The following is a 24,400-nucleotide window of genomic DNA, read 5'->3' as shown; positions in this document are numbered from 1 at the left end:
AAATGTGAGATTCAGTTGTGATTATGATGCCGTTTATGTCAGAGAGGGGGTAAAACCATAATTTATAGCCTTATACATCTTGGTTTCATACAAGGTTTCTAATGCTAAAGGATTTAATTTTAGTGGAGATGATCCTCCAATCATCTTTTTGGTTTGCAAAACAGTGGAATTAACGATCTTACTCCACCTCTCATGTTTGCGGAATCTAAGGAAGGTTTTTGTGACGATGATAATTAAAATTTTTTCTTCCTGTCCATACTTTCATCCCGCTGCTTTTTGAATATTGAATATTGAATAATGTCCCCATTTCCTGTTCTCTTCACAGTGAGAAGAGGAAGCTGCAGGTGAACATTACAAGCCCCATCCAGTGCAGCATGAACGGACGAAAGTGCACGGTCGTCGTCGAGCCAAAGATCAACCAGTCACATCCTGACTTCACCAAGAGCCGAGCTGGCTACATCCTGGCTGTTCCTGGCAACTAAAACGGGCCAAAAGAAGAAAAGCGCAATAGCTGATTTTTAAACCATTCCGAGATTATAATGAAGATTGTTTTGATTTGCAGAGCTGCTGTTGATGTGGCGAGTAGCTCTACATATGGATTGATTCTTTAAGCTAAGCCAAATTTGTCCTAGTTTTGTTAGTTGTATCATTAAAGACGGTGATATCGGCTAAAAGGATATGAACTTATTACTTACCAAAGGGGAACTGTTGCTTTGGTTAAAATCTGTATTTAAGTTGATTTGCTTTGTGCAATATTTAGTTCGCTGCATACTGATTAGTGTTAATCCAGGTGAGAATGGATTATCTAAAAGCTGTTCTCAGAAACACCGTTGTTGCGTAATATCAGCAAAATCCAAACGTTTCACAGGAATTTCTAATCCCTGAAGCTGGGAGCCCTTGAAAAATGAAGAATACGGTCGATTATGTTTGCTTTCATGTGTACCATTTGTGTTTTCAAAAACTATAATGCTACCAAAGACCGTTCCTATCTAAAGGAGATAATGAAGAACCTGGAATGTCTGCTTTCCTTAATGTTTACATGTGTATCATGAAACTGGGCCAAAGTCTCAGTGACAAATTATTTTAGTTGTCATCACAGGATGTTTGGTAGAATGTGTTGAGCACATTCTTAGCGAAACAATCCTGCTACATAAGCATGTTAAAGCGTTGGCAAAAAATGAACAGCAAGTAGCAAATTAAACAAACTCTTTTCATTTTATTTCATATTGACTGTAGGCGTAAAACTCAATGCTTTATCAGAATTGCTTGCCAGTTCTTCATAAAGATGGAGATCATGTCTGAGTGAGACTAAAGATGCAGGTTATCTTTTCTAACTCCATTAGTTTGCTCAGAGCTTCACCTATAGACCACAGAGACGGGGTTGGACACATTTGGACAGTTCTTTTCATCAGTCAGCTCTTTGGAGACTTGTCTTTTACTCTTCTCAAAGCGTGGAAACCCAAACAGCTCAAACCACATGATTTGTCTTCCACAAGGTGTCAGTTGTGCTACAGTCATCCCTTAGCTTTTTTTTTGTGCTGGCTAAATACAGAATGTGTTTTTCTCTGTTTTGCAAAAGAATCTGTCAACACTGAATTTCACCAAACACAAATTTCATGTTTTAGAATGTGGATTTCATTGTACGGTAATAAATGAAAAAAAAGATGCATATACAAAATACAAAACCATTAAAAATAACGAGATACACACAGTTTGCACAAAGGCGATGTCAGTTAAAAGCCCCTGGCCTTTCACACCACATATTCATAGCTCACTCATTAGCAATAATATTCAAATCCATCCTTGGATTGAACAGACAAAGTAGAGAGTTTGGGTTAAAACTATTCTAACCCCATTTTCCCTTTGAGGTGAAATATTTATTTCTGATCTTTTTAATGTTTTCCACAGAAAATTGTTCTTGTAGATGTTCTGGAGCTTTCACTAAAACAATTCTTTTCCATCTTACATTGTTGCTAACAAGCTAACTGCTAACATCCTAGCTTACAAACTAACCACTAAGCCATTATTAAATAGTTTGCTGCTGCTGTGCAAGCTAGTTAGATAACCATTAATGAAATATAACAAAGAAATTTTAAAAGGACCAATCAGATTGATTTGATTTCTGTTTACATGGCTTCTGGTGTTTAGGAGAGTCTGCTGATAATAGGAGTGAGTTAAATTTGAAAGTAATAATGTTTTATTCATGCTGTATTTATATTAAACCTTAGATACTCTTAACTATAAAAAATGTTAAAATTCCTTCATGTACAGTTGCTTAATACTTTGACCGTTGTTCTAGTTTTGATCCTGAAAGTTATTAGAGAGCTCCAGAACATTTACAGAAATGTTCACTTCATTTGCTGTTTTTTTTGAACAACAGGAAGTATCTGCCTAATCTCCATGTTCTGGTTACAATTTCCACACAGCTGGTTATAGGAGGTCTAAATGTCTTTCTAGATGTTTTAATGTGAATTGCATAAATGACAAACTCAAGCAAAAAGACACAAAAGGATTACACAGCCAAAGCTCCCGTTGTGTTTTCTCTTGACTAAAAGCTTTCTTTATGCTTCACAACAGGAAGGAGAACTTTAGTGGACTTTTAGGCAAGTACCGCACAGTCGGCCAACTGTGTGGGATTTATCCAGGTGTTGTTTCATTACTTTGACAATGTTTCCACTTTTTGAAGAGTTATACATATTCCGTTGGTTAATGAAGCACTTTTAGACGAGAAAAACTGTTGTGAAAATTGTAGTGAAAAAATCGAATCAGGGAAGTGTTATAGGTTTTATTAGACAGTCTACAAAGGAGTAGTTTCTGTGCATGAGTGTGTGTGTGAACTGTAACAGTGCAGCTCTGCATATCCTCCGGCGTGGTAATTTCCCACTGGATTTTCCTCTTTTCCCACCTCTCTGCTTGGCTCTTCACCGCTCATCATTAGGATGGACTTTGTGTCATTTCTTACTTCAGCACTTCTCTCCAGGCCAGACAAGGGTTGGTGAACAAAGCCTCATTTTTGCTTCCTTCCCTTCTCCTGTCTCCCGCATTGAATGTCTCCACTCTACATCAAATCACTTGGCTCCTGGACCAGCGTAGCTCACTGTACTGCTGGTCGTTTAAAGATTTTTTGTTTTGCTTTTTTGTTTTGTTCTTTTATTTGTTTTACTCCGTTTTCATGAACTCAAATGTTTTCAAATAACATTTTTAAAAATACAAGATTGCAAAGAAGAATTATGGATATCCCAAAGCATTTCATAGAGTACACAGTATTTCAAATTTATTATCGTACTACCAACATTATTTGATTGTTATTTTGTTAAATATTGCAGAAAGAGTTCGAGACAAATTTGGTACTTTCCGAAATATGGATAAGACTTCTCATTATCTGTTGCAATGAAGCTAAAAACAAAAAACTGTAAAGCTACGTACATCATTATTTACCACTAATCATGTAGCCATCGTCATTAATCTATGTATTCACATATGGCATGTTTTTCTGTTATTATGCCGCACAAATGCTCACAATCTATCTGGCCACAAATCTGTTTTATTATTTTATGTATTTTTGAAATACGCAGGGATTTTTGTACAACAAAAGAACTTTACACTACTGTGAAAAGTTCTAATTCTTATTTTTTTCCTATTTTACTTCCCATGAGAGAGATTTTGTTGTAATCTATCAAAACGATATTATTAAAAAAAAAAAAAAAGGTTCTTGAGGCCTTAATGTGTTTGCTTTGGATTTTTTATGCTTTTTCATTTAAAATATTACATTTCAGATGCTCGGCTCATCACAAAAACAGTTTGTTCCCATTTCATTTCATAAATCTGTGAAACACATTTTAAAAAGACAGAAAATTGTTTTTTTTCCTTGACATGATTGTTTCCAAACAACTATTTGCTGAAAATTTGAGTTATAGTTTCCCCAAGTTATAAAGTTCAAAATAAACTGTCACAAGCTGTAGGCCGGAGTAGTTTTCTGTTCTGTCCTTAGAGCAAATGAATAAAAGCCAAAAGCAGTCGAGTTTTTGCATCTGCACTTTCTAACTTCTGCTGATTTGTGGCTAAATCTGTAAAAGTAACTCCCCAGGATATTCTGATCACTTGTCGTTTCTGAAAAATACCGTACATTACAATGCATACATTACTGTTATTCGAAGGCCGAGGAAAAATATGCAGTGTTGGCAGATTTATTTTTCTTTGATTTATTTTTGGGATTTTTTCAAAGTAATTTGACATTCAGTTAATATAGAAATATTGTTAAAAACCATCTTATTTCTAGTTATCCCGTTATGCATGAGTCTAAATCTGAATGACAGCTTTTGTGCCATTACATTCTTCCCCTTACTGTGATCTATTGTTGTTGTTTTTTTTTGTTTTTTTTATCCAATCCATGTCAGCCAAATTGCAACTGATTATATCTTCTCTCTGTAATTTCTGTTGTCAGCGGCTTTAAGTTAAATCTGTGTGTATGCACCTTTCCTTCAATATGTGCCTAATTTTATATTAAGTTTATATTTTGTAATATTTCCATACTATATATAATGAAAAAAAATCGCAAGTAAAACTAAAGGGAAATGCTGTAATTCTGTGTTGTGCATAGTGTTTTTGTATGATTCAGGTTCAGCTGTTTATGATCCAGAATGATCAATATTGCATTAATCAATTTATTAATAAATGTATTTGCTTCAATTGCTGCCTCTGAGTATGTGTCTGTTGCCCATAATCCAGAAACCGATGTTACACTGGCAGTTCCTCTCGGAAAAGTGACTGAAAAAGTAGCTGGGGCTTTAAATCTGCTTAAATTGATTTTGTATTAAAAAAATTACTATTTCAGTCAGATTGTAAGCAAGTTTTATTTCAAAGAATTGAAAGCATTTTGACAAAATGCATAGACAGAACATAGACAAAACGTGGCCTGTTATTTACTGGGTTGTAATGATTTTTTTTTTAATTTAAATGCAACCTTCATGAGACTGTAATACTGTCAGAGGCTTCTTCAATATACTGCAGTACAGACTGCTACAGGAGATCCTTCCTCCCTACAGTCATCAGGATCTACAACAACTCTTTGAAGTAACTTGGACAATATGAGTTACAGTATTTAATTTTGGGGGAATTAATGAAGTATTTTTGAATGCACACAGGAATGATTGACAGTGGTAAGACCCTCCTCCTGGCTTTGATTGGTTATTTCTAGTTGGCACTGGGAGAAAGCAGAGGAATTCGATTTTTAAATTAAAAAAAAAAAAAATTTTCATGAATTGTCTGTCTCGTACGATACTGTCACATCAGTGACAGTTCGATAACGTTTTCTTTTTTTAAAAATAAAAGTTGCATACTGCAGCTGTAACTAGGTGTCACTGGTGTGTTTATCTCTTAAAGCCTTTATGCATACATTAGTTACGAAATACTTTTGTAGGAGCGTTTTTGAAAAACCTTATTTGTTTCCTATCTATGTAGTGTAATAGATAGATGCACTACATAGGATTTTACAAGATTTTTGTCCTGTAAAAACATCATTATTTACAGGACAAAGCGAAATTTCAAAGAGTAAACAGTAACTTGTTTATTAAAATGAATTCCTTCTCATGTGCCAACATTGGGTGACGTCCTGGAAAACTGACAGGAAGGCTTAGTCATTGCAGAATCCAACTGGTATATTTCTGATGATCTAAACTGTTTGGTTTCCTCACAAGTTAACAACCTGGAGACTATGACTCAGGTTTTCTTCAATTGCCATAACGCCACCATTAGGGGAGCAACACTAAGTATTCCACTTGCGGCTCCATTTCTAATCAGAACGACTGGCGGGCGATGTCTGGTTAGTTTTTAGTAGCCACTGATTCAAACAAAAATCACAATGTTCAGTTAATTTGGACCAACGCAAAGCGTTGTTTTACACCGCCACACATCTGGGGAAAAAAAACAAAAAAAAAACAGGTCACCATGTATGTAATATCACCAGTATTTCCAATATTTGAGCAGATGGGGTTAGTGTTTAGATAAAAGTGAGCTGAACAAAACAGCACTAACACACGCAAGATAACAAACGCCACCATTGATGTTGTAACGTTGATTAAAAGGACTAAAAGATTCAATGAACAACGTGTGCGCAGATTAAAAAAGGTGACAGAAAGTACACCAGTAAATTTCAGTTTATACAGGAGCTTGCTGTGTTTTTGTTTTTTGCATTTTATGAAGAGCTACAGTGCCTAGAATATCACATAACATATATTTGCTTGTGTGTGATAAATGGACTGTTTAAATGAATGTATAATTTTCTGCTGCTTGTCCAAACGCTAAGAATCACTTCGCTTCTTAGACACAGCAGATTGAACAGGATAATTGAAGAAACTTTGATCTCTCTAGAATCGACTTCCTGTTTCAATCTAGTGGTTATATAACCTCAGATGTCTACAGGCGTGGGCATTCACTCCGTACACGTTGGAACTTTAAAAGTGGGGCTGTTGATTTATAAAAAGTGAAAATTGCTGCTGGGTTTATATTTATCAATCATAAACGTCAGTATGGCAAAATATGTGTTTTGCTTTGTGTTTGCTTGATTCCATGTTTGCTTGAAAATGTATATGGGTGGCGTGAAACGTAGAAGAAAGGTTAGAGTTAGCAACTCTTATTGGTGCTAACTTGGTCAAAGTTGCATGACAGTAAGAGGGTCATTTGTGATACAAAACCCTCCCTTATAGGTAAATTGAAGCAATTCTAGCTTGAGCCAAAATTCTTTCTTCCTGCCTCTAAGGTGGCCCAACCAGTTGTTATGTCAAGGGAGCAATTACTTCTTCAGATTGGTTTAGGCTGTTTTGGATCATTTGTTTCCCTTAGGATTGGAAACCAAATTAAAATAAATTTGATGCCCTAAAACATTTTAGCAATGTTGCGAGGGGGGTAAATACTTTTTCAGCCTTATGTTTTGCACACTTTGATAATTCAGGAAACAAGTCTCGGTGTGACATTAAGTGTCTGGCAGTGACATAAAATATCACAAGAGACAAAACTGAGCGATCAGTGCATTTTATTTTTTCATCACAGTACAAAAATAAATTAAAATAAGCAGAAACATACTAAAAAAAAGTTTAAATTACAGCAACTGCTTTTTTTTTTGTCATTTTCTTTTTTAAAAAAAAGAATGACTTTATCGAACAGCATGTACACCTTCCTCCAACCGAATCCTGGTACCACTGCGTATGGTTGCTGTTTGCCAAGTTATCCCTTTAAGAAAACAACACATTCTTCTGTACAAATAAACGCTGCAGCTTACACACACTCATCCACGCCTTTGCACACTCACACACTTGCACACACACACCTGCAGCTCATTGAGCAAATCCTTTTGAAGTTTTTAAATCACTGTTTTATCTACAAACAACAAGATACAGAAAAGAATCCGACAGAAATATTTCAACTATCAATTTAGTCGTTTTTTTTATGGTTTATAAGCTTATAAACAACTAGTGAACAATGCAAGTGAAGAAACATGGCACATTTCAAGCTGAGACGGGGAAATGATTTAGTCTGTTTCACCCGACCTTCTCTGTAGTTCCTGCCTGATCTGAAGAAAACCCAAAGAGCTAAAACAGAAATAACAAGGACTGCTATTTGGAAAAGTGCAGCCCACACTTTTTGATTCCTATTGTCGGGAGACAACGATTCATACAAGATATTTTCAATAGATGATCTTTAGATATATAGACTGCAGCTGTTATCTGCTTCTGATATGTGGAACATCAGGTTGGGTTTCTTGAAGTAAAACAACAACAAAAAAAACATCTCAAAGCTGTGTAGTTTTGGCATGGTGACGATGGAGGCTGCCGTGTTGGTGATGGTCAGATTAAACACAGGTTCTGATAAATGGGCCCAAAACATAAACAAACCAGCTCAATCTTCATTCCCACCAAGGATAAGCACGCCTCCTGCACCATCAACCCCTCCTTTTAAAGTCCTTCCCTTCCTAATCACTCCAATGTGCCCAACTGAATAATACCTAAATGGCAATAAGTTAGATGTTGGGATAAGTTGCCTCAACGTCCAGTATCTCAGTGTTTTCCTCAATGATATGGCACCGTAAGAACATTTTTAATGCTGAAGCATGAGCACAAGAGTGGCTGCAACACAACCCGTCGACAGAAAAAGTACAAAGAAACTTTTTTTCCCCCTGGTAAATAAATAGCCTACTTTAGCAAGCAGAGATAAATAAAACTAGCGTCACTTTGTTCACAGCATTCTCTTAACGCAGATGCAGTCGGTTCGCAAATCAAGTAAAAGGAACAAACATAAGAATCCTAATAATTGTAATAATAATAATAAGAGCTCCTGGAGGCTTCGTAAAATTGCATGGCACACGTGCAAAGTGTTACATTTCTAAGTAGAAAAAGAAAACTTGTTGGAGAACAAAGCAATAAATAAGCCTCGTGGAGCAAAACATCCATGAACATGTCTTTCTTTTTTTTCCCTTTTTGTTGAATAATGTAAGTCTTTCTGAACACACGATATTCATCGTCCAGTTTTTTTTTTTACGTTTTTTTTTTTTATCAAAAGTTCAACAAAGCAGGGCTGAATGTCCACTGATAGACCCCTCCAAACCCCTTCCACTCCCACCCTTAATACAACTCAGTCTCCGATTGGGATCGAGCTGTCTCTGTCCTCTGACGGTCAGAAATGCATCGCCGCAGAAAAAGAAGAACCCCCCCCCCAAAAAAAAACAAAAAAACATCCGTGTCAGTGGAGGGGATGTCCCAGAGAGGCAGCGGGAGTTGCCTGTTCATCCGTGGAGCATGAAGAAATCCAGTCAGGCGATGGCCCTCACCCTCCTGCAGTAGGCAGTGCACATCACATTGTCAAACAGTCAGAAGGTCACTGGTGGGCTGATGCAACTTCAGTCCTGTTCACATTCATTGCTGCAGCTTTTTCATACTGTTTTTTTTTTGTTGGTCATTTTGTTCTGTTTTTTTTTTTTTGTCTTGTATTTTATATAATTATGCTTATCTAACAGTTGGTAAAGAACTCACCCAAATCTGGCGTTATTTTCTTGTTTTGATTTTTTGCAACGTATGTACAGTGTTTATAAATCATCTCTAAATTCCTTCAGTTTTGCCTCCAAGAAATCTGATAATCCTTCATAAAGGTCTTCATCAAGAGGTCTTTCTGAAGGTCATTCAAGGCTTTTTAGTTTGGAAAATTGTGCAGTCTGTACTTTTAAAAAAAATGAGGGAGATGCACTGTCTAAAGTATAATCCTGCACCAGTAGCTGGAAGTCGTGTCTTTAAGACTGGACACAGAACTTGAGACATGGATCACGCTGCAGCTGAGGTTTTCATTTTATAGCTCCATGGGAATCACTTTTTCCATGTGGAAATCCTTAATTCTCTCTGCCATGCTTTGGTATTTTTCACACAGGCTGCTAGCAGCAAAATCTATTAGGTGCACACGCTGAACACTGGCTCATCTGTTCAGTTTAGAACCCCCTTCTTATGTAAATCAGTGCGGAGGTGATACACTAAAAGTGCTGATAAAGCATCCTGTGACAAGAAAAACTCGAGTATCGATTTCCAAGTCTTGCCACGGCCGCCGTACGTCTCCAGCATGATGGAGGCAAGATGATCCTGCGTTTAACTCCAGCCAGCTTTCCTGTGAACTCTCACCGTTTTAATGAAAAGCATCCTAAAGCTGTCACTTTTGTGTTTGCTCTGGTAATGCAAACATAAATCCCTCTGTATGTAGACCAAACTGTTTAAAGTGAAGGACCTTCAGAAAGCCTGAAATGTTGATTAAGACCATGAAACGATTACAAGAAAGCAAAAGAAATCTGAAGAATCAAATAATGACTTGTGTACAATCCGGTATAATAGTCTTAAAAAAAGCTTTCATTCTTGGGTTCACATCCTTTGCAAGTTTGAAAATACTTGGGGGAGCATTGTGATCCTTTCAGTATATGTAAATATTAAACCAAATGTCAAAACTGCTTCATACAAATATGGAACACTCCCTCGTGTAACCTGGCGTCACGGCAGTTTGGACAGTAGTGAATAAATAGCATCATTGATCATTTCTTAAAAGATGTCAAAATGCGAGACTGGAGTTAACCCCCTTCTCCCCACCCGCCCGACCCCCAGCATCCCCTCACCGGTCCAGGCCAATGAGCAGGCGGCTCCTCTCCTCCTCCTTCTGGCTCTCGTTCTTCAGGTCGGCAAACACCTGAGTGAAGTAGTGGGGGTCGGAGTTGATCTGGAGCATCTTGGCGCTCATCAGGTTGATGATGGACAGGCACCGGTCCCAGAAGGTCTCCTTGGAGCTCTCCACCAGGAAGGGCTTGAGCGGATAGGAGATCTCGTTACCCATGTAGGAGTAGGACAGGTAGAGGCAGGTGAGGAGGACGGCCTGCAGCTCGTGCTCCGTGGCCACCTCGGAGGAGACCACGTCGCGGCACAGCATGTAGACGAAGACCACGTTGGCGGGCGTGATGAAGCCCTGGTCCTGCCAGCCCTGCAGCAGCAGGGAGCGGTCCACGCTGCGCAGCCACAGCACCGGGTCAGTGGGGGAGAGGTGCTTCAGGCGGTAGCAGCGCCGGCACAGGAACTCCCCCAGGCAGCGCAGCAGCTCGCTGGTGGAGGCTTGAACGATCACTCTCTTAGGGGTACCAGGGGCCACATTGGAGTTAGTCAGTGGGGCCTTCTTGACCGAGGATGTCGTGTTGTTGGAGCTCTTGCTGAGAGCCGGGCTGCTCTGGTCCTGGGTGAAGCTGGACAGATTAGCGCAGGACTGCGACTTCTTCAGGTTCTCGTTGTTCAGATGGGACACGTTGTTCTGGTACGTGGCGTTGGGCTGCACTTTCTTGGAGCTCTTCTTCTTGGCCGACACCGCCACGATCCGCTTCCATGGCAGCACGTTGATGAGCGAGTGACGCTTCAGGTTCTTGTCTTTGGCGTTCTTGCTGTTCTGCACGGCCGTGTAGTGGCCCACGGTGGCGGGGCCGTCTTCGAAGAGCGCCGCCTTCCGGTAGCTGGGGGACAGAGACAGAACGGTTCCCATGGCGGCTGATTGGAGGCGTCCAGGAGCGTCAGGGTCAGAGGTCTGAGCTCTTTGAGGGGGTATCTATCACCTGGACAGCCTGCACCTCCTGGAAGCAGAAACATAGCTGGTAAAGATTAGACTAGAGATTTAGAGACGCAGGATGCTTTTATTTTTATATATATTTTTAAAGGAATCATTCTCTAGTCATTGGGTTCATTTTAGATAACATCACAGCTCTCTCAGATACTCTAACAGATATCTTCAGAGTGGTTTTATACCTCAGGATGATAGGAGCATTGATTTGGATCTCTAAGAGGCAGAATGCATCACAAACCACCAGCAGGCATTACGCTGCTTATGAACAGTCCTTGTTTTTTTTTTCTTCTTCCAAGTTTCACATTTGGTCACATTACTATAACAAACTTTAGTTTATTTTATTGAACCAACACAAGGATCTGTGCAATAATCAAATAAAAGGTAAATGATACACTTAGGATCTGAAATCTTTTACAGTGTTTACAATTATAAACCTAGAAACTGTGGAATGCACTAAACCCTGTTTTTGATTTAAAAACAAACTAACAAATTTAAGTTACCTTCATAAATAACTAAATCATTGCTAATTAGTACCTGGAAACCACATTTTGCTGAAATTGGAGTTGTGATTATTTTTGTTCTATATCTGCACCAGCTTTACACGTCTACGAAGTGAAATCTTGTCAATTTTCCTTTGCACAATACCTCAACATCAGTCTCCTTGGATGGAGAGCATCTGTAAAAACGTATTCTAAGGCCCTGCCATTGTATTAAAGCATAGACTTTGACTATTCTGAATACACAGGTGAGCCTCCAGTCTTAGTGTTTTCATAATTTTTTTCCTTTTTTTTTTCTGGAAGATTGTCTTGTGTTACGCTTCATCCATTTCCCTAACAACTTGACCTACTTCCTTGTGCCTGACAAAGCAAAACAATCCCACAACATGATGCTGCCATCACTATATTTTGCAGTTGGATTCAGGGTGATGTTTTTTTTTTTGTTGTTGCCGTTTTTAGTAAGAGTGCCCTACATGTCTTGTGGCAAAATTTAGATGGGGATTTGTACTGCTTTCCTTTCCCTTCTCATCTACACTGTCTCACTGTAATTCTGGATGTATGTTTATGGTTCTGATCCTGCTGGAAGGCGGAGCTCCTCTCCAGTCTGTAGTCTTTGGCAGCTTGTCGCAGGTTTTCTTCCAAGACTGCTGGTATTTAGCTCCATCCATCTTCACAGCCATACTGAAGAGTGAAGCATCCCCACACCAAGATATTCCCACGAGCACCACGTTTCACCGTGGGTCCAGAGTGATACATGGTGTTAATATTTCCACTTTTTAAAAGATTAACTTGCTGGGGACGTCGTTTTATAACCCAACCTGCTTTAAACCTCTTCACAACTTCACCTGCCGTGTCTGCTGTGTTCTCTCTTATGTCCACTATGCTGTTTGTTCACTAATGTTCTCTAATGAACCTCGGAGGCCTTCACAGAACAGCTGGACTTATTGTGAGATTAATGAACACAAACATGCACGTTATTTCTTAATTTGCCGATGTCTGGATGCGGCCGTAGCGGGTTTTATGATGTCAGAGTAAAGTGGGCTTGAATACATCGTTTACATTTCTCTTTTTAGTCATTTTGAAATCCAATAATTTTCCTTCCGCTTCAGAATTTGCTTTTTTTTTTCTTTTCTTTTGATGGCCAGTCATTTAAAGTCCTGATCAAATACATAGAAGTTTGCGGTTTCAACGTGATAAAATGCGGAAAAATCCCAGAGGAGGTGCGAATACTTATGCGATGCTCTGCAAGTGGGGGAAATGCTAAATATAGCCACAAAGATAAAGAGGACGGTGGATTTGAGCTACACGGATGATTGAAGATGGATCCATAATCCATAATTTACAGTGTGAGAATTATGGCGGACGGATCAGAGTGAATCATGCGTCTCCCCCATCCCCCGCACTAAGATGGACGGCCGGACCGTAAACACCATTTTGGTAATTTTTTTATTTTTTATTTTTTAAAAGGTGAAGGTGGTCGACTTTTATCCACTATTGAGGCACAATAAAAAGCCAAGGTCGCATTTGTATTTCCTCTCAATTAAAACCCACTAAGCTCGCTGAATATTGGATCACCTCCCCCTTTCCTCCCCTTCATCTCTCTCTCTCGCTGCAGCGTTAAAGACCCTCGATCCAACAAGCGTCGTGCCTTCATCATCATGTTGTCAACCTGATTACCGGTTCCTGGTGTGCGGGAGAAATACCAGAACATCCCACTTTATTTTCATGCGTGATATTAGCGTATTAATGTGCAGAGATGAGGAGCTGCGTGCCTGCTGCGCTCTCCGTGGTGCTGAATCTGTGCGACCAAGACAGATCTGTCGCTCTGATAGGCGGTGGCTCACAAATAGAAACGTTATTATTATTCTTTTTCTTCTGTCCATTAATCTACAACATACACGGATACATTTACCACCATTATGCTCATTTGAATTAGACTTAAATTATTATGCTCTGTTAATTAGAAATAATAAGTGCGCATTTCTCGTTCTGAAGAAGAGGAATCCACAAATCCGTTCTACCCAACCAGAGGCTACAGGCTTTTTTTTTTTTTTTTTTTTTTTTTTTTTGCTGCGCAAGGATTACACCAAGAAAGCAAATAAACTCACCAGATCTCCAGCTCAATGATTTGAAAGATGATAGTCTTCCTTAGAGTGACGCGTTTGAAAAATATTACACCATCTCGAACAGAGTAATTGCAGCAAAGAAAAAAATAATCCGAGATGATCCAGAGACGGAGAGAGAGAGAGAGAAATGAAAGAAAGAAAGCACAACAGATGCAGGCAGCGTAATAAACTGGCCTGGTTGTCGGCGGTGTGGAGACGGCGCCGGGCTGTTGTGGAATGGACGCTCAGATGAAGATGTGCTCCTGGTCCCGATGGCCGCGAGATGCGGGATGCTGCGAGAGCTGATGTTGTGATCTGTGATGGTTGACGCAAAGGCGTTGCAGCGGCCGCCGCGGGTCGCCAGGATCTGCGATGAAACGGCGCCCCCTGCCGGCGGGCATCGAGACTGACGCTTCAGAAACCCAAAGAGATCCGGACTTCAGGGTTAGCAGCGGCTGTTTCTGATATGGGCGACATGAGCGCGACGTGAAGAGCGGCTATTAACTTCCAGTTCGTTTTGTATATAATTATCTCCCAATGCGTCACAGGTAATTGGAGTGAAATACACTGTATTTTGTTGTTTAAAGTGACAAAATGCAAAAAAGTTTCAGTTAAATATTTTCACAAAACACTGTGAATTTACTATCTCAAATTGTTCCAAAACATGTGGAGCGCATTGTCCGGTCCTGTTGTTGCTTTTAACCACATTATGAAACAACAGTGGCCTGGTACTGACTTATAAATTACTCAATTTAAGAAAATGTAATTATTTGTATAAGCCACTCAGATAAAGTCTTTTATGTTCTTTTGTCCGTTTTGCATTTCAGTTGGACCAAGACAACATTTCAACGAGTGCAGTAATACTAGTTCAAATGTATTTCTCTGAAATTGGTCTTTTAAGAAAAGTAGATGAATAAGAACCTGCCAAATTCACATAATTAAAGAAATATTTCAAAGACCATTATTTGCCCCCACTTTATACATCATATGTGTTTTGAAAAGAGGCAGACAAATACGGTGTAGGTTTGTGTCTTTTCCAGTTTCTTGCACAACAAAGGTCAAAGCAGCCAAAGAAATTAAGGTAGCTCATGTTCTCTTCAAACTCACAGATTATATATATAAGATATGTAAGGGTATCAAAAATAAACCTAAAAATACATTTGTCATTACAAAGCTGATTTTGAAGACTTGTGGGACCTGTTCAACCAATATACTACATTTCCCTAAGTGCACTAAGTCACGCCTAGCGTAGAGCACGCTGACGTCAGCCCGCCAAGAGACGTATTCGCCGCACGTACTTTTCATTCAAGTAGTATTTGAATAAGGAAGATGGCGGCCGCAGCAGTGGTTGAATTCCAGAGAGCCCAGTCTCTCATTAGCACGGATCGGAATGCGTCTATCGACATCCTTCATTCAATCGGTGGGTGTTTATTTCCCTCTTCAGTTAGACCCGGTTCCTCTGAACCTGTTTGTTCCGTGTTTCCCCGCGACTGTCGGAGGCTTTCCAGCAGCTTGAACCGGCGCTGTGCCGTGCTGACTCACTGCTGAACCGATAGCAGCTGGACGTTAGCTCCGCAGCGGCTCAGCTCTCTCTTTAGGCCCATGGTTCCCATGTGTCCCCCAGCAGTTGTAAAATACGGACTTCTTTTTAAGAACTCTGCTCGTTTTCGTGGTATTTTCTCACAGTATATAGGTTCTGTGTCCAACTATCCCCGTTAGAAGGGGCAGTGCTGCGGCTAGCGTTATTAGCTTGTTGTAATGTGGGCACAGTGAAGTCAGCTCCATGATGAGGAAAGACAAACACTCACCGACTTATCTCTGGGACATTTATTAGGAACTTGTTTAAAATCGCCTTGTAAGTCAGCAAGTTCAAATCGGACCCATTTTCCTAACGTTATATATCAGTAGGTAATATGTTTCTATAGACATGGCGGTCAGCAATTTGCCCTGTCACACCTGCCAAATAACTGTCAACTAGTCTCTGCTCTGTTTACTTCAGGACCCATTTTGTTCAGTCTGACTCTGATTCTGAACAGATTAGCCGGATAATCTGCGAATCAGATAGCACCACCTTTAAGAAACATTAAGTTCAACATAAATAATTTTATATTTAAATATGAGCCAACTTTTTAAAAGATAAATAATTTTTTCTAAACGTGGACAATTAAAGCTAGTTGAATTCAACTCCCTGATTGTCTTGGGGAAATGTATTTAAAGTCCTTTTAAATAGGTAGTCAGAAAATGACACTTTGATGACAAATTCTTTAAAGTAATTCTTTATCATCTGCTTATAGTCTTTGTAAGGAAACAAAGTGCTAACTCCAAAAAGGTCTGACAAAGGCTGCTTTGAGTTGTTTTTCTTGGCATTGGGGTTTCTAATCTGCCATATTCCATGTATCTAGCTCAAACTGCAATCAGAACTAAAATCACTGCAAATAGTGTAATACAAAGTGTTTAGAAAATAAAATGGCATTTAGGCATTTTCTGACTGCATCTCCATAAATTGATATGAAATAGTTTATGCTGGTTAGACACAACTTCAATAATGAAATGGGAGGGCAGGAGGTACACATTGGGGGGTCACATTTTATGTAGAGCCCAACCTCAGAATCAATAAAGCGTATACTTTCCAGAAACTGAGAGAAACTTGTGATACTGCTGACTTTTGTAAAGCAAGCTGCTGCAGCCCCATATTGGAGGAAGGTTAGTTAGGGATCAATGTCTATGTGCTTCAGAGAAGTTGCTTTGTTAGTTTTGTTTTTCTCAGTCATCTTCATTAACGTTTCTGTTTTTAAAACAGTGAGACGAGACGTTCAGGAGAACGATGAGGAGGCCGTTAGGGTTAAAGAGCAAAGCATCCTGGAGCTGGGAACACTCCTGGCAAAGACGGGGCAGGCTGCGGGTAATGTTTTTAATGGTTTAATGTTTGTGATAATTGTTGAAGTGAATTAGTTTTAAATTTTGCCATCAAATTATATAAAAAAAACCCACAATCACTTAAACAGTTCCTTAAAATAATTTAGTTTTCCAAGTTTGTTCTAATTTTGAATTGTCTGGCTATTTATATACTACCTTTAAAAGGAAACTAAACGTGCTGAATTATAAAGTTTTGATGGTCCTCATCTTCCTGCAGAACTCGGAGGCTTGTTGAAGTTTGTGAGACCGTTCCTGATTTCCATCAGCAAAGCCAAGGCAGCCCGGCTCGTCCGCTCTCTGCTGGACCTTTTCCTGGACATGGAGGCAGCGACTGGGCAGGAGGTGGAGCTGTGTCTGGAATGCATCGAGTGGGCAAAGGCAGAGAAGCGGACCTTCCTACGACAGGCTCTGGAGGTTAGTACGTCTAAAGTAGCTTTCATGGGGCGGGTGCATTGAGTAGCACCTAACCCACCCTCAACCACTCTTTTCTATGTGAATTTGGAACTTTACTCAGTAAGAGAAGATATGACATTTACTCAACATAATTTCTGCATTTGCTTTGCAAACCTTTAACTTTTAGCATGTATACATATAAAATGTTTCCAAGACAGGGCAGTTTACTGTGGGATCAGAGTGTTCCAAGAGCCATTTAGACCCGACTCGTATCTCTCTATTTGACTTTTTGGATCAAGTAAACCTGACTCCAGGATGCAGTGATCAAAACCTGATCACTCTGTATTCCTGTAATAATGAAACAATTCCTGCCAAAAATATTAAGTTACTTAAGAACCGAGGGGATGGGTTCTTAAAACGCGCTGGCTCAGGGAGTGGGAAAGGTTTCCATCTTAAAGTGAAAGTTGTCATTAAATAAGACTGTTTATAGCATGGCAAATAAATGATAAAAACTGGAGCTTGTACAAATGTGATGAAACAGCATGTAAGCAATATCTGATGACTTGCTGCATGTCTTGGCCAAGCTGTCATATCTAACTCTGGCATTAAGAAACAGTTGGAGTTTTTATTTGACATAGGGAATATCAGGGTTTTTTCCATTTATCTTGTTGAAAGGAACTGTCGCAGTGTTTAATTTAAAGATGGTGAAATTAATGTTTATTGTCGTTCCACATTTATGGACCTGAATTCAAATGCTGAGCAGAGGAACTCAAAGTGAAATGACTTTTATATAGAGATGTGATGTACTATCCCATCGGCAATAGATGGAAATCAGACGATTTTATTCTTGAGATCTGGTTAGCTGTTCAAAAAACCCTCCAACAATTGTAAAAATTATAAAATGCAGTACAAACTACAAAGTTTCCATATTTTTGCTAAGAGCATCTAAAAGCTTGTTCTGTTTTCAAGATTTACAGAAATCAGATCAGGGTTAGGGACATCTGATTGGTAATTTTCTGATTTAGAGTTCTTTGATGTATCAAATCAGGGACCAGTCTATCAGTGGATTCTTTGCACTGACATGTACTTATTGTTTTTTGCTATGTTTGTAGAAATTTACAATTTCTCAAAAACGTCACATTAATCCCAATAAGTGTACATTATTTTTGTAGTTAACCTTTTTAAATTAGCCATATCTTTAAGTAGCTTTTTATGTTAAATAACATATTTATGTTGTGAAACATGAAATCCTTAATGTACAATTTGGTTAAAAAAAGTAATCATGAGAAAAAGTAATTATATAAGGCCCTATGTCTAAGCAGCTCATTCAAAAGCATACACTAGCTGTTTTTTTCCCCTAGATGCTGCGATGTATAACTTTTGTTCTTTTCTGAATTTTAATATATAAAAAAAAATACCTGGTTGGGATGTTTGCTGTAAATATCACTGTAACACCGAGATAGTTACCAAAAAAATTAGCAAATTATGAGTTATTCATTTTACAGTGGATTCCATTTTATTTTCTGAATTAAGTGACGTCTATTTTCTTATTCTTTTAATTTCCTGTTGATATTAGAAAGTTTTACCAGAGTTCTGAACTTTTGACTTCATCTAGTAATCAGATTTGGATCTTTAAACGTGAAAATTGAGAACCCCTGTTCTATGAAATGAAGGTCAGCCCAACATTTTCAGTGGTTTGGCTTGGCGCTCATTTTAACATTCTCTCCGATTTCAGGCTCGGCTGATCTCCCTCTATTTTGATACCAAAAGATACCAGGAGGCCTTGGCTCTTGGTGAGTTTTGTTACTTACGCAATGTGGTGTTTTTAGGAACCAGCTATCATATCCTACTTAAATGAAATCACTTAATAATCACCTTTTTTCTTATGTGGAGCAGATTAAAACGGAGAAACAAGCAGCATGTTTCATATCTGTATGTCACAGTTTAGTAGTAATGTTCAACACTTGATGGGCATGACTTTGACTCGGTCTCGCTCTCCTCCCTCCAGGCTCTCAGTTGCTGCAGGAGCTGAAGAAGATGGACGACAAAGCTCTCCTTGTTGAGGTTCAGCTGCTCGAAAGCAAGACGTACCACGCTCTCAGTAACCTGCCCAAGGCCCGCGCCGCCCTGACCTCGGCCAGAACCACGGCGAACGCCATTTATTGTCCCCCAAAGCTCCAGGCGACACTGGACATGCAGTCAGGTCAGATGGGAATGAAGCTGATGCTTCAAAATTTCTGATGGCTTTAAATCATTTTTTAAAATTATTTTTATAGATTGAAACCGATCTAATCGTCACAACTGTTTGCTAGGAACTGTCTGAAGCAGCTCTAGATTCTTTCTTACTCGCGTGATTTCACAATTTCGGGATTGTTTATGTGAAAGTTTCAGTTTTTCTCTTTTTTAAAAGCAGGAACAAATGACATCATACCTCTGAGCACATGAAAGGTGAAAGGTCCCAGCTGGTTTTGGTGTAACTTTACAGCTTAAACGAGCCTCATCTGGCTCTGTGGACGCTTCACATTTCATGGAGGTTTATGTGTCTTACTGTGACCGTAAACGCTTAATGTCGTGCTGTGTCATGTCTGCTGCAGGGATCATTCACGCAGCAGAGGAGAAGGACTGGAAGACGGCCTACTCCTACTTCTTTGAGGCCTTCGAGGGTTACGACTCCATCGACAGCCCCAGAGCCATTACAGCACTCAAATACATGCTGCTGTGCAAAATCGTGCTCAGCTCGTGAGTACTTCTGTGTCTTAAAGTGTACATTTTTATTGAGATAAATGTCTGGAGTTCACTTTTGAAATTTGAACCATAAATTGACTTTTTTGTTTTGTATAGACCAGAGGAGGTACAATCCCTGGTCAGCGGCAAACTGGCCCTGCGATACGCCGGACGTCAGGTACATAACGAATCGAGAGATTTTTCTTTTTCTTTTTCAGATGTATTAGTGTTAATCAAAAGGTCTGATTAATGCTAAGTGTGTTGGTGTAGATTCTCTGTCATCCAGGACTTTACAATCCCTATATATGGACTGTTTGATCTTTTTTTTGTTTCCAGAAGAAACAAAATGTTAGAACTTCTTGTTCTAACATTTTATTTCTGGTTGTTTGTTTGAACCTAAGGGAATCTTCTCCAGCTAGTTTTGTTTTTTCTCATTTAACATCGACGTTTTCATGACCTCAAAGCAATTCTTTTTTAGTTCTCGGAATTAAAATCTGTTTATGGTTAAAACGAACATTTAGTGTCAACAATATGGCGTCTGCCCAAAGCAGCTTTAACTGTTCCAGTTTTGTCATTTTTAAACCACAAACTTCAGCAGCGTCTGACTAGGATTTTATGTAATATATCACTTTATGATTGTGAAGTGGAAGGAAGTGCTGCTTTTTAAAGTAACATAATGAAGGTGCATTTCCACAGCAGCAACCGTAACCAAAAACTGCTCAACATTTCCTACTGCGTAATTTGCTCTTAGTATAAATCCAGTTGTTCTGTGAAGGCCTCAAAGATTTGTTAGAGGAAAAACAGCAGCATGAAGACCAAAGAATGAAGTTTAAAATATGTTTTATAAAACATATCTCAATCGTTGAAATATGTTCTGTGCGTCATTTGAAACTACAAGCCTAGCAGGACATGACCCTTCACCTAAACTCACCATATTTCCCCACCACCCTTTTAGAAATTTCATCTGTACAAATGTTTTTTCTTCCACTTCTCCTGATGTGCACTACTTTGTATTAGTGTGTCACATAAAATCCCATTAAAATACAATAAAATTTGTATTTAAAATGTGACAAAACATTTGTAGAATTTCAATAAGTATGGATAGTTTTGAAGAAGTGCATCGTTGTCAGTTTTCCTTTTTTTTAAGTCTGTGTTTACACTCCTAATATTATTTTAAGTCACTATTTTTTTTCCCCTGCATATCTTGATTAGTATGGAAAATAATTTTTGTGTTTCTAAACTTGATTCCCTTGACCTCAAATGTTTTTTTTCTCTCCTCTGTGAAATTCAGTTGTTTGCATGTAAACATGAAATGCAAATGCAGCACAGAATGATTTGTTAAACGAGTTTCAACTGTAAACAGAGCCTAAGATGGCACTGAAATATTTTCTGTCTTTTTGTGTTTAGACAGATGCACTGAAATGTGTTGCACAGGCCAGCAAGAACAGATCATTAGCAGATTTTGAAAAGGTAAGAATTATCTTCCACCTTTTATATTCTTTATGAATCAGTCTCAGGACTATTTTGCTTTCTGTTTGACCTCAGCTTTGTTTCCTGGATTAAACTGAGAAAGAAGTGTTGTGCCAAAAGAGAACTTTCTGACGTTTACAAAGTTGTTCATTAAGTACAGATTTATACCTTCTGATTTGAGTCAGTTTTTAATCCAACAAACCATTTTGTCTTTCAGGCGCTGACAGAGTACAAAGAAGAACTAAGAGATGATCCGATCATTAACACTCACCTGGCCAAACTGTACGACAGTCTGCTGGAACAAAACCTCATTCGAGTCATTGAGCCTTTTTCCAGAGTACAGGTATGAATTCTACAAATGCTTGATTTACATCACTTTTCAATGACAAAAGTATGTTGCAAGTCACCAGGTGTGGTGTTGATTTGTATTAAACCTCTCTGAATTAAGAGTGATGCCTCTTCCAGCCTTGCAAATCTACTTTTGCAACAATAGCTCCTTCTAGTTCCTTGATCATGCAGTATTTTGAGTTAGTCCCAACACAATACAACTTAGTTACTGGTTTTGCTTTTAAGACACTGTATACTACATCCATTTGTTTTTCTGTTTCATTAGACAGATGCACCGACAGATGCAGGATTAAAGCAACATAGTTTTTTGTTTTTGAAATGTTTGATTTATTTGCTTTGCCGTGTCATTTCAGATAGCACACATATCAGATCTTATCAAATTATCAAAGGTAAGTTTCAGCAGGAACAATTAACTGTTCCCATTTAAATTAAAATCTGTGATTTGTCTTAAAAAATGTACTGTTTATTTATTTTTTAATCATTAAAGGGTGATGTTGAGAGGAAGTTATCACAGATGATTCTGGACAAAAAGTTTCACGGTAACTTAACATTTCTGGTTTAATGTTGAACCGACTCTGTCGCAGCCTTCAGTGGTGTGACGTACTTTTCCCAACACTCCTCCAGGAATCCTTGACCAAGGTGAAGGTGTCTTAATCATATTTGAAGAACCTCCGGTGGACAAAACATACGAAGCAGCCTTGGAAACAATTCAGAACATGAGCAAAGTCGTGGACTCGCTTTACAACAAAGCCAAGAAGCTGACATAGGTGAGGAGATGTTGGATAAGAAACCACAATTTAGTTTCTTTGTTTTAAATGTTTTCATCTCTCTCCTTCTCAGAGCCGACTCCCCCCCGCAGGCCGTGAGATGGAAGAACTGTGTGTGTGCGTGTGCGTGTGTGTGTGTTTTGACCAGCATGTGTAACATTTTTATTTTTAAAGGGGACAAACGAGGGAGAAAAACAAACAGGATTCCCCCATCCTTGATTTTCAAACGGACAGCTTCATCACTTGTTTGTTTTTTCCTTCCTGATTTTGATAACTCTTCAGGATTCTGTACAACAGTCAACGGCCAACTCAGGCCATCAGGGAATATTGTATAACTGCATTAAAAAACAGAGAATAATAGGTGTAGGAACACATATATGTTTATATCTGCTGTAAGGCTGGCCCTGCCAAGCATTCAGCTGACTCCATTGCAACCTCACAGGTGCAACATCGACCTCTGTGGCCTTTTGTTTTGCAACCTGCAGAGCAAGGCCTCCGTTTTATTTTATTTTATTTTATTTTTTTTCTTCAACTGGGACATTTGTTATTCCTTCAGGATGCCAACAGTTGAGTCCCCTCTCTATTTCAGCTTTATATAATTTGGTTTCTAGTTTTAGTGTTTTTGCTGAAGGAAAATCACATTGTTGCCACATATCTGCACCAACTCCGAGCCCGTTTTTAAGTTTTCCGAACAGACAGTACGCCATTTCACCAACTGTGCCACCTTTGGCGCTTCGGTTTGCCTCAAACGTTCGGGCGCAAAATGAAATCGCAGGGTAGAAGTGGAGTTGTTTCCATCGCCTCCGAAAGTCTGCGGGTTTTCCCAAGTGAACACTTCCCCATCGTTAGTTCTTAGCACTAGCACAGTCTGCTAGTAACCAAACAATTTGTATGAGTTTGATTTGGTTCTTTCTTTTTTTTGTTTTTCTCTCTTATAAAGACATTTTCAAAAATAAATATTTTGTATTTTAACAGTTGTCTTGTCTTTTCCCACAAAATAGACACAAAAGGCTTGATATTCCCTACTACTACTAAGATTTTTGACAGTGGCCTTCAGTTGATTAAAACAAACTTCTCTTTAAAAATTACCTAGTTAGATCTTCAGACTTATGTTGGTAGAAAGTGAAGAAAATCATCCAGTGAAGAGAATGTGGGACAACAGTGGCAGCATTACCAAGAACTGGATGTCCCTCAAAGTTGATGGGAAGACTGAAAAAAACAGTCATGGATGCTGCCAAGAGGCCTAACACTGTACTTGATTTGTCTTGAAAGGCATTAAACACAAAATCTGATTTCAAATAAAGATGATGTATCAGAAAGCAACATTAAGTGAGCTGCAGGAATTTTTTGCAAGCCCCTGACTAGTACATGGGAGAATGTACTGTATTTCTAGGCATTTATAGGTTGGTAATATGAAAGGGGTTTCTTTAGTACAATATCTAAGCCCAGCTAAATTCAGAATAAGGAACATTTGATTTGAGGTCTCCCAAAAGCAAGTGGTAAAATGTGTTTTGGTCTGACAAAACCAAAGTTGAACTTTTTGCTGATAATACCAATAGTTGTATTTGGCACAAACGCATTCCTATACCCAGTAGCAAAGCTATTCCCCAAAGTCTACCATGCTTTGGGTATTTTTCTTTAGTTTTTTTTTTGGACATAACTGGAGGAAATTAAAAATTTAGGTTCTCCTAACAATTTAAGATAAAGATTAAGTTAATTTTAAGCTTAGCTACAACCCAAAGCATACACCCAAATCAAAAAACCGAGGAAAACAGTTCTGGAGTGGCTTGGAAGTTTAAAGTGGGATGAAAACTTCTTCAAACAATTTGTTTACAACCTGATGACAATGTTTGCATTCTAAACCATGATGGAGCAAAAAAAGGAAAGAGGAAAAAATTTGTCTCAGAAAAAAAAAGTCCTTACTTTTCGTGCGAAGTGCATATATTCATTTTAGCAGTAGTTATGGTAATCAATGTTTTTTTTTTTTAATTCTACAATTCAAGATAACCAATGTTCAATAGGGTATACTTTAATTCCCCTTAAACTAACTCAAAATATC

At 38.7% G+C, this 24,400-nt stretch overlaps 3 protein-coding genes across 4 annotated transcripts in view; 2 read left to right on the top strand and 1 right to left on the bottom strand.

Annotated features, from left to right (window-relative positions):
• myo1d (myosin ID) overlaps positions 1–4,689 on the top strand; it is a 114,312-nt gene extending 109,623 nt beyond the window's left edge. The window contains exon 22 of the mRNA XM_023341193.1: positions 326–4,689. Within this exon, the coding sequence (XP_023196961.1) occupies positions 326–482 (157 nt within the window). The 3' untranslated portion in view covers positions 483–4,689. The remainder of the gene's footprint in view (positions 1–325) is intronic.
• Positions 4,690–8,494: 3,805 nt separating this feature from the next.
• On the bottom strand, positions 8,495–14,178 carry cdk5r1 (cyclin dependent kinase 5 regulatory subunit 1). 2 transcript variants are annotated; one of them, XM_005794741.2, is made up of 3 exons: positions 13,727–14,119; positions 10,139–11,131; positions 8,495–8,825 (listed from the first exon to the last, which is right to left on the bottom strand). In XM_005794741.2, exons 2-3 carry the CDS (start codon positions 11,041–11,043, stop codon positions 8,804–8,806), a joined length of 927 nt encoding a protein of 308 aa, XP_005794798.1. In that variant the 5' UTR covers positions 11,044–11,131; positions 13,727–14,119; the 3' UTR covers positions 8,495–8,803. The 2 variants fall into 2 exon arrangements, with proteins under 2 accessions (XP_005794798.1, XP_005794799.1); XM_005794742.2 differs by lacking the exon at positions 8,495–8,825 and having other exon boundaries at positions 10,135–11,131; positions 13,727–14,178.
• Positions 14,179–15,044: 866 nt separating this feature from the next.
• On the top strand, positions 15,045–23,313 carry LOC102217984 (26S proteasome non-ATPase regulatory subunit 11B). The gene is made up of 13 exons (XM_005794740.2): positions 15,045–15,143; positions 16,524–16,625; positions 16,857–17,053; positions 18,768–18,825; positions 19,041–19,235; positions 19,627–19,771; positions 19,874–19,934; positions 21,164–21,226; positions 21,444–21,569; positions 21,928–21,963; positions 22,062–22,113; positions 22,199–22,341; positions 22,415–23,313. Exons 1-12 carry the CDS (start codon positions 15,053–15,055, stop codon positions 22,339–22,341), a joined length of 1,269 nt encoding a protein of 422 aa, XP_005794797.1. The 5' UTR covers positions 15,045–15,052; the 3' UTR covers positions 22,415–23,313.
• The last annotated feature ends 1,087 nt before the right edge of the window (positions 23,314–24,400 follow it).

The sequence above is a fragment of the Xiphophorus maculatus genome, chromosome 10 (genome assembly GCF_002775205.1).
Source record: "Xiphophorus maculatus strain JP 163 A chromosome 10, X_maculatus-5.0-male, whole genome shotgun sequence".
Taxonomy (NCBI): Eukaryota; Metazoa; Chordata; class Actinopteri; order Cyprinodontiformes; family Poeciliidae; genus Xiphophorus; species Xiphophorus maculatus.
Note: the sequence above shows the minus strand (reverse complement) of the source record. Positions and strands in the feature narration are given on the sequence as shown.